This window comes from Mytilus californianus, unplaced genomic scaffold (assembly GCF_021869535.1).
Source record: "Mytilus californianus isolate M0D057914Y unplaced genomic scaffold, xbMytCali1.0.p SCAF_6, whole genome shotgun sequence".
Classification (NCBI taxonomy): Eukaryota; Metazoa; Mollusca; class Bivalvia; order Mytilida; family Mytilidae; genus Mytilus; species Mytilus californianus.
This window is the reverse complement of record NW_026262712.1, coordinates 57,347,870-57,366,318: the sequence shown is the minus strand read 5'-3', so window position 1 is coordinate 57,366,318 and position 18,449 is coordinate 57,347,870. Positions and strand designations below refer to the sequence as shown.

Sequence of the window (18,449 nt, the reverse complement as noted above, 5' to 3'; positions counted from 1 at the left end):
ATGAAATAAATGTGTTTAACATTCAATTAATCTTATTTCAGCTCCACAAGCTACTGACAAGGTTTCTCCTGATAAAGGTACACAGACTGGGAGTAGCCACATCAGTGATGAATCTTTAACTCAGCTGAAATATTTAGATAGAAAAATAGATACTAATGTGATAAAGGAAAAGTTATATGAGGACCTACCAGAAAGTATTTTTAGTGATTCGCTGTCTAAGAAAGTAAATAATGAAAAAACCAAAGTTGATCCGATTAATGAAAATAAGAAAGGTGATGCAAATAATGAAATTAAGAAAACTAATACAAAGGATGGAAATTCAGATGATTATGCTAAATTGCAAAAGGAAAATAGTGAGTCAAATAAATGTGGAAATAGTGATAAAACTTCTAAAAATATGGAAATAATAAGCAACAAAGAAAAGAGCAAAGAGAAAGTGAAACGACTTAGTGTTGATGCAAAAAATAAAGTCAAAGTATCTGTAAATAAGGATAAAAATGACAAAGTTGCTGAAAGTGTATCGTCTAAAAAAAGTTGTGAAAATATCTCACAATTGGATGATATTTCTGATGAAAGTAATGGTTTTCATGAGGATCTTGAGGAGAAAGAACTTGAGGAAAAACTGCAAATAGCTCAAGCAAAATTGAAAAAGTTAGAAAGTAAAGGCAAGAAATCAAGTAAGAAAGATTCCAATAAAGACAATAGAAAAGAAATACTAAAGGAAAGTACAAAAGAAAAAAACAAGCCTCTTGCATTTTCTTTAGGCTCCTTTCTAAATGAAGGAAATCTTGAGTTGGAAAATGTGGAAAAATCAGAAAGAGATTCACATAAACATGATAAGGAGAGAAAGGATAAGAAGACAAAAGAAACCTTTGAAAAGAGTGAAAAGAAAGTGAAAAAACACAAAGAAAGTGCTATTGAGAAACAAAAAGTCAAAAAATCTAAAACATCAAAAGAACAAATTGAAGAAGATGTCATTATTGCAACTCCACCTCGTCAGGAAGTAGAAGTAATAGAAATTCCTGATGATGATGATGAAACTGAATATGTTCAAAATTTAGATAAAAAAATTATCAAGTCCTATTCTGGATCTGACTATCAGAAACCTAGATCTAGACAAACTTTAGATCTCAAAAGTGTTGTAAAGAGGGAAAAATCCGATCGAGATGCAAGTGAAAAAGAAAATCGTAAAAGACGTGAAAGTGATAAAGACCATGAACGTGACAGAAGTAAGGAAAGAAAGAAGAGAAAATATAAATCGCGTAGTAGATCACGTGACCGTAGACATAGATCAAGATCTCACGAAAGATCACGTAGATCTCGTTCAAGGGACAAATATAGAAAAAGTCATAAAAGTAGATCAAGATCAAGAGAAAAAAGCCGTAGATCTAGAGATCGGTGGTCTAGAGAAAAAGACAGATCAAGGGAAAGGGATAGATCCAGGGAACGAGATCGTTCCAGAGATAGAGATAGATCAAGAGAAAGAGATCGGTCTAGAGAAAAGTCTAGAAAGCATAAACGGAGGGACAGAAGTAGAGATAGAAGTCTTAGTAGAGAAAGGACAAAAATCAAAAGCAGAGAAAAAAGTAGAGATGGCAGTCGAGACAGAGATTATAACAGGTGGCGGGAAGTCAGTCCAGAAGTGTCATTAAATATTGCGACTATTGACTCTGGTAGGTTAGATACAGGAAGGCTTATTGATTTGTTTGATGATAAGTGGAAGAAACGTGAAGATTTAAAGCAGGCTAAAAAGAAAAAGAAAAGTCGTGAATCTCCCGTCAAAAATGTACTGCAATCTCCATTGAAACGACCACTTGAAGATAAAGAGGAAGACAAAATAGAATTGCTAATGAAAAAAGCAAAACATCCAGTTGAAAAAAAGGAAACTGAGGTTGTAGAAGCAATTCAACCAATTTCTAAAATCATTGACATTTTTACAGAAAAGAATGAGTTTGATATGTTTGCAGACGATAATTCTGATATGGACACAGAAATTCCTGAACCAGCACAAGAATCTGTGATTGTAATTAACACTGTTGACAGTTTTCATAAACATCGTCCAAATCTTGTTCCATTACCTTCTGTACAAGATGATGACAAAACAAATATTCATGAAATAAATATTGAAAAAGACAAAAATTCTGAAAATGACAATTCAAATAATTGTATACCTGTGATAAACAATACAGTTGAAAAGACTAGTAATAGTCCTGAATATGATCCAGCATTTCCCACAGATGATATGGAAGAGTCTCCGTCACCTTTGCAAGATGAAAGAAGTCCACCAGGAACTCCCGTGGAATATACTGATTTAAATAATCAATCAATGCAAGGAAATCCTCAGATAATTATTGGTGAACCACCACTTTCAGTGCCGATTGATGAAAACTTCCCAGGGCTTAGCTTGTCACCTCTTCCTCAGCTTCCACCTCAGCTAGGCAAAGGAATTCTTGGGGAAGGAGGACAATTTATTCTTCAGAGAGGTGAGGCACCAATTGTGCAGCCTGATGTTCCAGTTGGAATTAGAATATTACAAGGATTACGACCTGGAATGTCACCCCAGCGAGCTATGTTGATGAATCCATTAATAATGAACAGACCACCTCATATGCAGCCACGATTTCGTTTGCCTCCTGGGCATTTGCCTCCTTTTGTAACAACTCAGGATGGTGTGACATTACCAGTACAAGGACATTTTCAACCTAGAATGGCACATTGTTCGCTGCCACCTCAGCCTGGTTTGATTAACGGTAATTTTGAAGGCATTCATACGGACACTTCACAACCACCTCCTCCGTTTCAGCTGCTGCAGGGATCACCTCATTTAGCTGGAGATCCTCGTTTACAGCTGCCACCACATGTGCTTGCTCAGGGTCCTCCACCTGGTCATGCTGGTGCCCCATTGCAGATTCATCCTGGAATGGAACCAAGAGTTTCTGTACCAAGTCCTCTAGATCTTGTATCAATTTCTGGTCCACTAGATGGACCTCATATGACATTATCAGGACCACCAATCTCATTAAGTGGACCACTGCCTCATTTGGCTTTATCCAGTCATCCGATGTCTGTTCCTAATTCTCAGATTGGAATACCTAGTCCGGAGTTAGCATTAGGAAATCCATTGACTAAATTGCCAGCACTGTTAACAAGAATTCAGGTACCTCTGTCAAATCCACAGGTCACAATGGCTAGTCCAGTCAGTGATCCAGAACCTGTTTATACTCCGCCAACACCAACCAATGATGACACACCCTTCATGAACTTAGCAGTAGAAGCATCAACACTTGCTAAAATATCTCGATCTCAGTCGCCACAGTTGTCATCAAGTGTAGCTCTCTCAAGAAATAAACCTTTAATTTCTATAGCAAACTTAAAAACTTCACTTAATAATAAAATTATTCAAAATCTGAATCCATTGACTTCAACCAATGCTTCAAAATCACCTATAGATGAATATCCATCCCCTGATGAAAATGAAGGGGATGACATTATTAAAAATAGTGATGAAGATTCAGAGAAAACGCAACCAACTGCTGCTGAGCAGTTGAATCAGCTAACGAAACTTCTCAATGCACAAGCTCAACTGGCACAGTTAGTGAATAAAAACAAGCAGACTTCTGTGAAATCGTCACACAATAGTGCTAAAGGTAAATCGAAAGATCATCCATTCAAAGTCCCTTTGCCGCCAAGAATTAAAACGAGCAATGGAAAAATTGTTAAAGAGGCAGAATCTACTGATGTGGTTGATATGGACGTTGCATCTCCTCTGGATGAAAGTAGTATCGAAATTCCTGATTCTCCTGATAACTTTGATAAAGTTGTTTTCGGTTCAAAACAGAAAGAAAATAAAAAACGAAGAGATAAACATGACAAGAAAGAAAAACGTAAAGACAAAAAGGTGAGAGATTCGTCATCGAGTGTGAAATTTAATGATGCTAGAAAAAAACCTGTTATGACAGTTAATGATGAAAATTTAAAAGATGTGATTAGGGAACTTGAATTGGAAGATGAGCCTTCATCAGCTGTGGAGCTGACTAATAAGGAGAAGGTAAATTTTCCAGCAAAGGGAGGCAACTTTTTGAATGATCTGCTTTCTTGATGAAAATTTTCGTTTGATATTAATTATTTACTGTAAATTCAGAAATTATTGCGTGCATTTATTATTGCAATTTTGTCATTTTAGACTAAAATGCGATTTTAATTTTTGCGATATTGAGAAAAATCCTGTTTAATTCATATAAAAAATTTCAAAATGCGAGTTAAAATTATTGCGATTAGAACCCTGTCGCATTTTTCGCAATAATAAAAACATCGCAATAATTTCTGAATTTACAGTACATGAACTATACTGTAAATTCAGAAAGACAAAAAATATGAGATATATTATAGGAAATCCTGCATACAATGTTATTGCTGCATTTATATAAAAATTGGTCATAATGTACTTGTAAATAGAGTCTACACCAATAACTAGTACACAATGAATAAAATAGAACAAATATTTTGGTCATTTCGGTTATAAATTTTCACCTAAGAACTAGTGATAAATAGAATAACTTTATAATAAAAACTCTAGAAATTGGGAGTTCTATTATATTTTAAATACTTTGTAAATCAAAATAAATATATAATTATCAAATAGTAAGTAACTTAATTGAATCTCTTGTTTTAGCATGAATGTAGAACAGACCAATATAAGAGCAACTGCAGAAATAGGACAGTTAACAAAATACTTTCAGTGGTACCACAACTGATTCTTATCTCTCTTATTTTAAATCTCTATATAATATATATTGTGAATTCTTTTTCAGTTCCTTAAGAAGCTGCATTTACAAGAACGAGTGGTGGATGAAGTCAAACTTGCATTAAAACCATTTTATAGTCATGGAAGAATTGATAAAGATCAGTATAAAGAAATTATGAGAAAGGCTGTTCCTAAGGTAATACCCAATATCCTTTGTTTTTCTATTATATTAATGGAGTTTGTTTCTCCTGCTGTGTGGAGGCTGTAGAAAGTTTCCCCGTGCTTGATATGTGCTTGATATGTATGCTCTTCTGTATTTTTAAAGTTGTGGTGTATTTATTCTTGATATAACGAAGTCGAAGGGGACATTAGGTTTGTACTCTGTCCGTCTGTCTGTCCATCCGTCAGTCCGGCAAATCAGTTTTCCAGACTTTTTTTCTTCATGCTTGAAGATATTGATTTGATATTTGGTGTATTGTTTCATCATGACAAGTTACAGGTCAAGTTCAATCTTCACGATTTTAGCTTTTCTCCTTGTTCAGTTAAAGCCCTTTCCCTAGAAATAAATTTTTGATGAACTACTTATTAATTACTAGATTTCTGTTCAAAGGGAAATAACTCATTTTTTAAAAGATTTTTAAAAGACATTGTATTAATGAAAAATTACATTTTGGATTTTTTCCCTTTTCTTTAGTAAATTGTTTGAAGAATTTAGTGGTAGGTTTGTTTGTTATTTTATGTAGTTTACACCATGACAAGTTATAGATCAAGTTAGAATTTTGTTCCATTACAATGAATTTTTAACCGGTAAGGGACTATGTATTGCCATGCAATACTCACAGAGTGCTTGTTACTATCTCTTTGTCCTTACCTTCATTCATCCAAAAATATTTTTTGTCATGCATTTCTTTCAGAAACTAACCAACAGAATGACTTCATATTTGGTCATCAGCTTGACAGCGATGTGTTGTAACGTGTGGGCACTTTTAGGATCTGTCATACCTATTTCCTGAATTGATCAAACTTTTGATATTTCTGTATGTATGGGGGGCATAATTATTTTGATTTCAGGAAATAGTGCATACAAACAATGCTAAAACAATCTATAGTTGGAGTTTCTATTTTTGCAAAAATCTATGCAATTGCAATTTTCACCAAAAAAAAAACATTGCAGTACTGAGGATGATAATATGTAACAATCAATGATGTTTTTAATATTTTTTTGATTATTTGTTTTCTCTTTCAGGTTTGCCATAGCAAAAGTGGTGATATTAATCCTCAAAAGATAGCAGCTCTCGTAGAAGCTTATGTAAATAAATATGGAAAGAAAAAGAAGCAACCTGACTCATCTTGATAACTTCTAATATTATAGCCATGTGTGTTCTTTATTAAATTATAGCATAAACCATTCATGTGTTAACCAATTATTATTGGAGTTCAATTACTGTGGGTTTATTTTTTCGTGGATACCAAGTTTCTTTGATTTAGGAAAAAATGTGTTTTTGGGGATAATTGATTGGGTTGTTTTGTTAACGTCTGCATACTAGGCTATTGAAATTTATACTTGGTTCAACATTTAAATTCTTTGTTAACCTATATGTAGGAAATCAACGAAAGTTAGTATCTCATATTAAATAATGAATAAACAGTCCGATTTCGTTGAAGCTAGTTAAAAAAAATGCTAGGTTCTGAAATCAATAGTGCATCATTGAATCCATATGATTCAAGTTGCACTAACTAGATTTATCTAACTTCCATTAAAGCATTTTTGGCTTAATGCCTCATATTTGTTTGGTAAATTAGCTCATGATGAAAACAAATTTCTTTAACACCTTGCTAGAAAAATTAGATAATACATGCATGGTTTATGCTTTAATTGTGATTTTATAAATCCTACTGCATTTTTGGTGCAGTTGCTATCATGACTGCTGTTTTTAAAAGACAAGGGTTTGTATTTGTAAGAAAACAAAATTGTGATAAGAAAAATTATTTATTTAAATTCTATTAAAGAAATATCTTGCAAAAATTAACAAGTTTTGATAGAGGTCTCTTTACCAAGCAATTTTAGTTGTTAGCTAGTCTGGGTCTCTCTCTAGGCCTGGAAAATTTGTTTCCCACAACTCCAAGGTACCATTGTTAGTAGCCATGTTTTGTGGTAAAAAAAAAATTGTGGATGGATTCTCTGTATATCTGTACAAATCACTTGCATTCAGGATACTTCAAAATTTGTTCGCCAAAAGTGGGATCACTCAATAATTTTTCAAAATCATTGAACATAATTCTATGAATATAAGTCAGAGTTTCTTAGTTAATCCATCTATGGTTCAAAGAACAAAAAAGGAAATATGGGTTCTTGGACGGTGAGCGTTTGGATTTTTTGAAATAGAGTATTTGTTAAAATTAGCCAAAATTTTACAGACCATTGCTCTTATTAATGTTTATGATTATTCATTATCATGGTTTAAATGTAATGTTAATTTTACTGTTATAAATCAATTTCTTGGTTGTCATTATTGACAGGAAATATTTGTCCTCAGTTGTCAAGGATATAATTAATGAACGTTTTGGAGTAGAAATTGAAAAAAATACGAAGAATAGCATTTCCAATATTAAGTTTTCTAAGCCAAATAAACTTTATTGTACCCTTCATTTTATTTCATAGTACCCCATATTTTCAGTAATATTGTGATCATGGATGAAATGAATTGAGTTAAATTCAATGAAGAAATATTGACGTTAAAAGTCGTGTAATTTTTTTTTGTGATTGAAATAGTGTATTCGTTACATTTGTGTCTCATATGTCTGAAACCTAGATCAAAGAAAAATGAATTATTAGCCATTTTGCATATAGTATTTACATATCAAATTGAGATGTCTGTCTCCCAGTTGTACCAGTCTTATTATAAAGTTTTGAAACTGGTATTGTCAGGCAATATTTTGTCAAGTCTATAGTTTTTTAAGAAAGGCTTTTTAAAAATCGTTTCTGACATATTTATGATAACAAGAGAAATAAAATTTGGAAAAGTTAATTTCTGGACAAAAACTATTTCAGAAAAAAATGTGAATATAAATAAATTTATTAAGAAGCTTGTATATTTAAATTTTTTTTTGTAATCGCTGAAAAATATCCAAATTTAAAACGGTCCAGAAATCTTTTTCTGCCCATGAAATATTCAATAGGAAATTCCTGCAAATACAGGTTACTTTATTTTTGAAAGTTATCAATTTCCTAGACGTTATCACAAGCACTTTTTTTTTTTTGCTAATGTACTATGATTTTTATTTTCCTTGTGTTAGAATACTGGGGATTCATTTATTTTCATGGGTACCAAATTTTCGTGGATTGAGAAAAAAAACATGGGTACCAAATTTTCGTGGATTGAGAAAAAAAAAGTTATTTCGTGGATATTTGATTTCATGGTTTTTACAAAGTCTGCATTCAAGCCTATTGAAAATTTGTTATTCGGTGAACATTTAAATTTAAAGATATACCTTTATCCACGAAATTTGGTATACCTCGAATAGTAATGAGTCCACAGTAACCCAGACTATTCTCAATTTTTAATGCTGTATTAATAAAGTGCTGTTCTTGTGATCAATATGTATTTATTTTAATCTTGAGGTGTATTGTTTTGTTAATGTTTGTTCTTAAGAGTTGATACAGAGGCAATGTTACAGACAATTTTTTTGTCTTTGTAATTCAAGTTTTACAATACAAGATATAAATGTAAGAAATTCTATTGAATAGTTTTTTCAAAGAAAAAAATATATAGTTTTTGTAATTGACCTTCTTTTTGTTAAGTTCAGATAACACTTTTATGTATCATTTGCATGGAATTTCTGCAGTGAATGAGAAAAGTTTGCTTTCAACTTCAGAATTCCAAAACAATTTCATCCATCAGCAAAAATACATGTCTTATAAATCTACAAATTATTCACAATATTATTAGGACTGTTCCATAAAAACATACATGGGACCCAGGGAAGGCACTTACAAATCTCAACTGTGGGTGGTTGTCATCTATGTTTTTGCATAGTGGAAATGTAAGTAAAATTTAAATTTGCCACTATAGGTTGTTACCCCATTTTTAAAGTGCCTTTCCTGGGTATCATGTATGTTTTAATGGAACAGCCCTTGGGGTTAAAATGTGTCTTGTTAAATATTTTGAAAATAAGCCTGGGAATTTAAGGATTCTTTGAATTATTAGTATTTAAGTTTCTAAATTAGATACCCCATATCCTTTGTTTTGCTATTAGATACAATTTATATAATTTTCAGTTTTAAAGTTGTAGCATTCAAAGTGGCATGTCATTCCATTAATGTCAGAATTTAAAACATTTTTATTTTGATGTTTTCTATGGAATTTTTATAATTTGTTGGACGTATTTGTTCTGTTTCAATTATAAAAATTAAAATGGAGAATTCCTTTATAAAGTCAAAAGCAATACTAGATTAAAATGATTTAGAAATACTTTTGTTGCATTCTCTGAACATTTTATACCATTTTTGATTAAATTGGTAATTTTATTACAATCTTCCATTTAAGTGTAAAGTAAGTTTTTCGTAACATGCATTTACTTTTAAGAATCTTGTAAAAAATTGTAATTTGAAAACAACTGTTCCGTATTTTCTGTTAAAAAAGCAATATTTTTGAGGTATGGGTATACTTTAACTATAATATACATTGACTATTGTTATCTTCAATTTTTTTATTACTGAAAGATTTTTTAATATTCATATTTCGGATGATTTACAAGAAGATGGTATGACTGTGAAAAGCTGGAAAGTGAGATTAGAATCTAGACCAATTAAATGGCAGCTTTTACCATGATAAAATGTAAAATGGCAATCACTGTTTTAAAAAATAAATAAAATATGAACTCATACTATATTTGCAATCGTGTAGCATTTCAAAATCCACAGTCATGGACAATTTTCGTTTGTTTTGATACTAGCTTTAATAGAATCGTAAAATTAAAATAACAATACTGTAACTGTTGTACATTTACATATGTAAATTTTAAGGTCATTTCAGTGTGACCTCAAGGTTGTCACTGTCTATTGTACATACCAGTTGTGTATTTTGTGGAATGTTATTTTGTATAAATGTACAGGTTGATACCAGTATGTACAATGCATTTTGTAAATAAACCAAGGAGGTTATTTACTCCTAAAATTGTAATATCTTGTATGCTTTTCAATATTATCTATCCCAAAAAGTTTGAAAAATTGCTTTTAAGGTGGTACCTAACACTACAGGGAGATAACTCTGTAAAAATCAGCTTAACGTTTTAATTACGTTGTATTGTTAAGGAAATATTAAGCTTTTCAATGATCAAAATTAGTGTTTGTCAAACTGCTATATAACCAATGAAATTTTTCTGATAAAGTGGTTGGTTCAAATTTTTTGAAATTTTTATATTTTTGTCAAAGGGTCAAAGTAAACATTTTGTCAAAATTTTATGAAAATTAAACGAGCCAAATTAATATTAGTCAAGGTGTTGGGTACCACCTTAAGAGTTAAGTATCAAATTCATCTTACTTACCTCTGTTAACTCTACCACAAGAAATAGATTATTGTCTCCTACATTCAGTGGCTAGGAAATTGGAAACTTAGATGCAAAAGTCGTTCTCTTTATTCTTTTGCACAGATTGTTGCAATTCTTTAGAAAAGTTAAAATTTATGTTTCTGTTGCTCTCTATTCTTGCCGATTTATATATAGAGAATAGGTGACAGCATCTGTTTAAATACTGATTACATCACTTATGAATTAGGGCTGTTCCCCAATTAAACCCCTGGGGAAAAGGCATAGCGAGGCACTTTTAAAGACCCTGACCACACATAAAAAACAAGTTTTCATTTTTGTCGAGCCTGCGACTTCTGTCGCAGAAAGCGAGACATAGAGATAGTGATCTGGCGGAGGTGATGGCAGCGTTAACTAACTACTTAAAAGCTTGATATTTCAGAAGGTAGAAGACCTGGATGCTTCATACTTTGTATATAGATGCCTTATGTTAAGAAGTTTCCGTCATATGCAGGGCTTCCAAAAATATTTGAGCCAGCCGGACATTTTTTGTCTTAATGATTTCAGTCACTTAAGACTTAGTAACAAAAGGCAAACAGTTTAATCAGTTGGGCTTCATATCAATGATTGACACAAAAACGATCTTAAACTTGACTTTTGATATAAATTCGATGTTCTGACGTAAACTGTTCAATTGAAGGTGCATCATTTTGAAGTGTGCAATATCAGCGTACTGATATCTGCCTTAGACTCTTTATTTGTGAAAAATTACGTTGTCAAAAACTTCGCTTTCAATTTTAAAAAAACACATTTTACTAATACCGGATGTTGACTTGGCAATGGTAAACCATGGACCAGAGACGGATATGTAAAATCAGTATACATTTACAAAGCACGATTGAGTTAATGTAGCTCTTTCTACGTAATTTCTTCAGGAAAATACTTGAAATGAACATTAGATAAAGGTATCAATGATAATTTTAGCATTTTTGGAAAATTCGGATGCATAATTAAACCTCACACCTGTGCACATGTCCACACATGTACTAGTTCAAACAACGTGGTTCTGACGATTTTTTCGCTTGCAACCTTTTTAGCTCACCTTGCCCAATTGCCAAGTGAGCTTTTCTCATCATTTGTCGTCCGTCATCGTTAGCTTTTACAAAAATCTTCTCCTCTGAAACCACTGGGCTAAATTTAACCAAACTTGGCCACAATCATCATTAGGGTATCTAGTTAAAAAAATGTGTCCGATGACCCCGCCAACCAACCAAAATGGCTGCCATGGCTAAAAATAGAACATAGGGGTAGAATGTAGATTTTGGCTTATATCTCTGTAACCAAAGCATTTAGAGTAAATCTGACAAAGGGTAAAACTGATTATCAGGCTAAGATCTATCTGCCCTGAAATTTTCAGACAAATCTGAAAACCTGTTGTTGGGTTGCTGCCCATGAATTGGTAATTTTAAGGAAATTTTGCAGTTTTTGGTGATTTTCTTGAATATTATTATAGATTGAGATAAACTGTAAACAGCAATAATGTTCAGCAAAGTAAGATCTACAAATAAGTGGCATGACCAAAATTGTCAGTTGACCCCTTTAGGAGTTATTGCCCTTTATAGACAATTTTTAACAATTTTTGTAAATTTTTGTATAATCTTTTACAAAAATCTTCTTCTCTGAAATTACTGAGACAAATTTAACCATACCTGGCCATAATCATTATTAGGGTATCTAGTTTAAAAAATTTGTCCGATGACCCTGCCTTCCAACCATTATGGCCGACATGGTTAAAAATAGAACATAGGGGTAAAATGCAGTTTTTGGTTTATATCTCTGATACTAAAGCATTTAGAGCAAATCTGTTCATCAGATTCAGATTTATCTGCCCTGAAATTTTCAGAGGACTCCGACAACCCATTGTTGGGTTGCTGCCCCTGAGTTAGTAATTTTACAGAAATTTTGCAGTTTTTTACACGACCGCAAAAAAATTTTGTGGTCGTATATTGTTATGACGTCGTCGTCGTCGTCGTCCGAAGACACATTGGTTTTCGCACTCTAACTTTAGTTTTTAAAAGTGAATAGATCTCCATGAAATTTTACCATAAGGTTCAATACCACAAAAGAATGGTGGGGATTGATTTTGGGGGTAATAATACCAACAGTCAAGGAAAAAGGGGCCAAAAATAAGCATTTTTGTAACCTTCAGACATAACTTGTGTGTTAGTGTATGGATCTCTCTGACATTGTACCACAAGGTTCCATATCACAAAGGGAATGCTGGGATTGATTTTGGGGGTAATTGCCTCAAAATTTTAGGAATTAGGGGCCAAAAAGGAACCAAAAATAAGCATTTTTCTAGTTTCCAGACAATTACTTGTGTTCAAGTGTATAGATCTCTCTGAAATTGTACTGCAATGTACCATACCACAAAGGGAAGGCTGGGATTGATTTTGGGGGTAATTGCCTCAAAATTTTAGGAATTAGGGGCAAAAAACAAGCATTTTTTTAGTTTCAGGACAATAACTTGTGTGAAAGTGTATGGTTCTCTCTGAAATTGTTCTACAAGGTTCCATATCACAAAGGGAAAGCTGGGTTTGAGTTTGGGGGTAATTGCCTTAAACGTTTAGGAATTTAGGGCCAAAAAGGGGCCAAAAAACAAGCATTTTTCTAGTTTTCATACAATGACTTGTGTTCAAGTGTATGGATCTCTCTGAAATTGTACTGCAAGGTACCATACCACAAAGGGAAGGCTGGGATTGAGTTTGGGGGTGATGAATCATAAGGGGGTTCAAAAAATTTGGGGGGGGGGGATTTTTTTTCCCCTTTTTTTCTTTCAAATTTTTCATTTTAAATTGGTTATTTCTGATTTATATATAAAAGCAAATAATAATGATATGGTTTGAATAGGTAAATTAAAATTTTCTAAGTTCTTAGACCACATTCATTCTGTGTCAGAAACCTATGCTGTGTCAAATATTTAATCACAATCCAAATTCAGTGCTGTATCAAGCTTGAATGTTGTGTCCATACTTGCCCCAACTGTTCAGGGTTCGACCTCTGCGGTCGTATCAAGCTGCGCCCAGCGGAGCATTTTATTGTTATTATCTTAGATATCATTATAATATCTAATATCTAATTCTATTAATTATGATTTTGACCTTATTTTACATGATTTCCAGAGCATCAGTTAATACAGGTGAGCGACACAGGCTCTTGAGAGCCTCTAGTTTATTTTTTCATCAAATCATGTTCATATACGTATTTCTGATAATACAAATCTTTTTGGCTTAACTGATTAGATGCAAACCGCTGAAATTTAAATATAACTTTTAAATAAATAGACCGATCAATGTCTGCAAGGACGTATAACTAACATATATATCTAATATACGTCCTTGATGTCCGGTACAAAATAGTTTACTTGTTGCGTGTAAATTATGATCTTATCGTTTTAAATACGTTTTTCTGATAGTCTCAATCTATTTTGGCAAAAAGTAGTTAGATTTAGAGCAGGAATGTTTTTGATTTAAATAAAAAAATAACTTCCAAAAAGATCGATCGATGTCCGGCACAAATAGTTTACCTGACACAGATGACCACAGGTAAATCTCACCTGTTAGACACTTAATTAACCTTGATTGTAATGAGAGGGGATTAAAGTAGGGCTTTTTTATCGAGTACTGTCTCTTTAATGACCGGAAAAGTGTGTCTGTTTAAGGTACAAGGTCAAGTCAAAATGGTAGATTTTTCGGAGTCACATGAACGTTGAAATGGCAAACATACGTAGGATGTCCGTTTCATGCTTGGCCCAGTCGGACAATGTCCGATACATTTTCATTTGTCCGGCAAATATGACCGTTTTGGAAGCCTTGGACTCATATGTCCATTGTCCTTGACCTCATTTTCATAGTTCAGTGACTACTTGAAAAAAAAATTAAAGATTTTTTTGTAATGTTAATTTCTCTCTTATGAGTAATATGATAACTACAAGTAGTATGTGAGTACCTTGCAAGGTGCTCATGCCTGTCAGACAGTTTTCCCTTGACCTCGACCTCATTTCATGGATCAGTGAACAAGGTTAAGTTTTCGTTGTCAAGTCCATATCTCAAGATACTTTTAGCAATAGGTCTACTATATTTGGTATATGGAATGATTGTAAGGTGTACATGTCCAATTGGCAGGTGTCATCTGACCTTGACTTCATTTCCATGGTTCAATGGTTAAAGTTAAATTTTTGTGTTTTGGTCTGTTTTTCTAATACTCTTTGCAAAAGGTCAACTATATTTGGTGTATGGAAATATTTTACAACGTACATGTCAGTCTGGCAGTTTTATTTGACCTTGACCTCATTTTCATGGTTCATTGCTCAATTTTAAGTTTTTGTGTTTTTGTTTGTTTTTCTTAAACTGTAAGCAATAGGTCAACTATATTTGATGTATGGAATGATTGTAAGGTGTATATGTCTGTCTGGCAGGTATCATCTGACCTTGACATAATTTTCATGGTTCATTGGTCAATTTTAAGTTTTCCTGGTTAAGTTTATTTCTTAGATACTATAAGCAATAGGTCATCTATATTTGATGCATGGAATGATTATAAGGTATACATGTCTGTCTGACAGGTTCATCTGACCTTGACCTCATTTTCATGGTTCATTGGTCAATATAAAGTTTTCATGGTTTGGTCTGTTTCTTGTATACTATAGGCAATAAGTCAACTATATTCTGTGGTGTATGGAATGATTGTAAGGTGTACATGTATTTCTGGCTTGGGTTAACTGACCTTGACCTCATTTTCTTGGATCATGATAAATTTATGTGATTCTTTGAGTAAAACTTTATTTTTAGGACTATCAACATAAAATCAATGGTCAGTAAAGCAGGCGAGACATTTCAGCGTGTGCACTCTTGTACCTATATCTCTTACTAAATTATGTGGAAAATACAACCACCCATATTTTATTCATTTGAGTGCCTCAGATCCTTGTAAGCTGATATGGGTCGAGGGATGATACCCAGGTCGATATGGAAAAGGACATATATCAATCTTTTTACCATATGCTACCAATGTACGAACGCACCCAGGCTGATAACCCCATATCAGCCGACTACTGGACATTACATAAGGCTGATATGGATTATCAGCCTGGGTGTGAATTTATGGCTAGTTTACTTCCGCTTGTTATACATTTACAAAAACTATCATATTCTTAATGCTTAGTTAATGCTAAATTGGAATAGATAGTCTTTTTACGCCATTGGGATCATCAGTGTATGACCATGTATGTCTGTACATCCGTATTTAGTTAGTTCATTTCTTAGAAATGAAGGGAAATTTAATCACTACACATCTATCTTTGAATGGTTTTTACACGACCGCAAAATCTTTTGCGGTCGTATATTGGTATGACGTTGGCGTCGTCGTCTTCGTCCGAAGACACATTGGTTTTCGCACAATAACTTAAGTTTAAGTGAATGGATCTCTATGAAATTGCTTTTGGGGGTTATGGTACCAACAGGTAAGGAATTAGGGGCCAAAAAGGGGCCAAAAATAAGCATTTTTGTAACTTCCAGACATAACTTGTGTGTTAGTGTATGGATTTCTCTGACATTGTACCACAAGGTTCCATATCACAAAGGGAATACTGGGATTGATTTTGGGGGTAATTGCCTCAAATTTTAAGGAATTAGGGGCAAAGAAGGGGCAAAAAACAAGCATTTTTCTAGTTTCAGGACAATATCTTGTGTGTAAGTGTATAGATCTTTCTAAAATTGTACTACAAGGTTCCATATCACAAAGGGAAAGCTGGAATTGAGTTTGGGGGTAATTGCCCAAACCGTTTAGGAATAAGGGGCCAAAAAGGGGCCAAAAATAAGCATTTTTCTAGTTTCCAGACAATAACTTGTGTTCAAGTGTATGGATCTCTCTGAAATTGTACTGCAAGGTACCATACCACAAAGGAAAGGCTGGGATTGATTTTGGGGGTAATTGCCTCAAAATTTTAGGAATTAGGGGCCAAAAAGGGACAAAAAAACCATCATTTTTTTAGTTTCAGGACAATAACTTTTGTGTAAGTGTATGGATCTTTATGGAATTGTACTACAAGGTTCCATATCACAAAGGGAAAGCTGGGTTTGAGTTTGCGGGTAATTGCGTTAAACGTTTAGGAATTTGGGGCCAAAAAACAAGCATTTTTCTAGTTTCCAGACAATAACTTGTGTTCAAGTGTATGGATCTCTCTGACATTGTACTGCAAGGTACCATACCACAAAGGAAAGGCTGGGATTGAGTTTCGGGGTGTTGAATCATAAGGGAGTTAAAAAAAATTGGGGGGGGGGGGATTTTTTTTTCTATTTTAAGACTTTTATGATGTATTTGAATTGGTAATTATGGTGGCAAACTCTATTGGAAATTTGAATTAAGATTATGACCATATCTTGATGGAAAGAATTTTTTTTTGGAAAAGGGGTGGGGAGGGAGGTGAGAAAAAAAATATGGGGGGGGGGAGGGGACTAATAAAGAAATTGTGGGGGCAATTTTTTTTTTCATTTCAGATTTCAGAAATTAAAAAGAAAATTTCTTCAAATATTATTTCTTTTTGCCAAAAAAAGGGAGAAAAGGGGGGGGGGGGGTAAACAATTATTTTTTTGAGGGGGAGGGGGGTCAATACGCAACAGCATAGTGTATTTTACAAAAGCAAAAAAAGGGGGGGGGTTCAATTTCGCAACAGAATAGTGTTTTCCACAAAAGCAAAAAAATGAATATAAATTCAAATCATATAACCAATTCTAAGTTCTTTGACTACAGTTATTCGGTGTCAGAAACCTATTATGTGTCAAATATTTATTTACAATCTAAATTCAGACCTGTATCAAGCGCGAATGTTGTGTCCTTTTTTGCCCCAAATGTTCTGGGTTGGACCTCTGCGGTCGTATCCAGCTGCGCTCAGCGAAGCATTTTATTGATAAATAAATCAAACAGCAATGAAACCAATAGAGATATGGAACAATGTAAATGAGACAGCAACACAACGACACAATAACCAGTATGAACCATGTCAACAGTCTTCAACAACTAACAGGTGTCTTCACAATATGTCAACGTCTAAATCGCTCCAAGTCTATCTGCCAAATTGAAGTTCCAAACGAAATTTATTGCATTTTGTGGTTCATGTTGTAATGGATAGCATATATAGTGCTCAGTATACACATTTTTTTCATCAATTTTATTATACGACCGCAAAATTTTTTTTGGGATCGTATAATGGTATGATGTCGTCGTCGTCGTCGTCTGCGTCGTCGTCCGAAGACACATTGGTTTCCGGACAATAACTTTAGTTTAAGTGAACTTAAGTGGATCTCTATGAAATTTGTTAAGAAGGTTCAATACCACAAAAGGAAGGTTGGGATTGATTTTGGGGATGATGGTCCCAACCGTTAAGGAAATAGGGGCCCAAAACAAGCATTTTTCTAGTTTCAGGATAATAACTTGTGTATAAGTATTTCGATTGCTCTGAAATTGTACCACGATGTTTAATACCACAAGTAGAAGGTTGGGATTTATTTAAAGGGTTATGGGGGCCAACAGTTTAAAAAATGGAGGGCCAAAAAGGGTCCAAAAACAAGCATTTTTCTAGTTTCCAGACAAATAACTTGTGTGTAAGTGTATGGATCTCTCTGACATTGTACCACAAGGTTCCATATAACAAAGGGAAGGCTGGGATTGGGTTTAGGGTTAATTGCCCCAAACATGTAGGAATTAGGGGCCAAAAAAGGGCCAAAAACAAGCATTTTTCTAGTTTCCAGACAATAAGTTGTGTTTAAGTGTATGGATCTCTCTGAAATTGTACTACAAGGTTCCATACTACAAAGGAAAGGCTGGGATTGAGTTTTGGGGTTATTGCTCCTAGGCGGGTTTCAAAAAGTTGGAGGGGGGGATTTTTTTCCCAATTTTTTTATGGGATCCTATATTTTTTCAAAATTTTTTTAAATTTCGAATTTTTGAAAAGTTTCAAGAAGAAATCTTCAATTGCACAGTATTTCGCATTGGATTTATAAGATCTTTGACCACAAATTTTTTATGTCAGAAACCTATATTATGTAAAAAAATTTGATCACAATCCAAATTCAGACAGTATCAAGCTTAAATATTGTGTCCAAATTTGACCCAATTGTTC

The 18,449-nt window shown here is 33.5% G+C and overlaps 1 protein-coding gene across 4 annotated transcripts in view; it reads left to right on the top strand.

Annotated features, from left to right (window-relative positions):
* Nucleotides 1-18,449, top strand: part of LOC127705669 (PHD and RING finger domain-containing protein 1-like) — a 290,389-nt gene that overhangs the window by 31,418 nt on the left and 240,522 nt on the right. For 2 of the 4 annotated variants that reach the window (XM_052210000.1, XM_052209999.1), the window contains exons 13-15: nt 42-4,048; nt 4,812-4,940; nt 5,991-7,700. In XM_052210000.1, coding sequence (XP_052065960.1) covers nt 42-4,048; nt 4,812-4,940; nt 5,991-6,098 — 4,244 coding nt within the window. In that variant the 3' untranslated portion in view covers nt 6,099-7,700. Of the gene's footprint in view, nt 1-41; nt 4,049-4,811; nt 4,941-5,990; nt 7,701-18,449 lie in introns of those variants that run through there. The other 2 variants (XR_007983928.1, XM_052210001.1) reach the window with 2 other exon arrangements.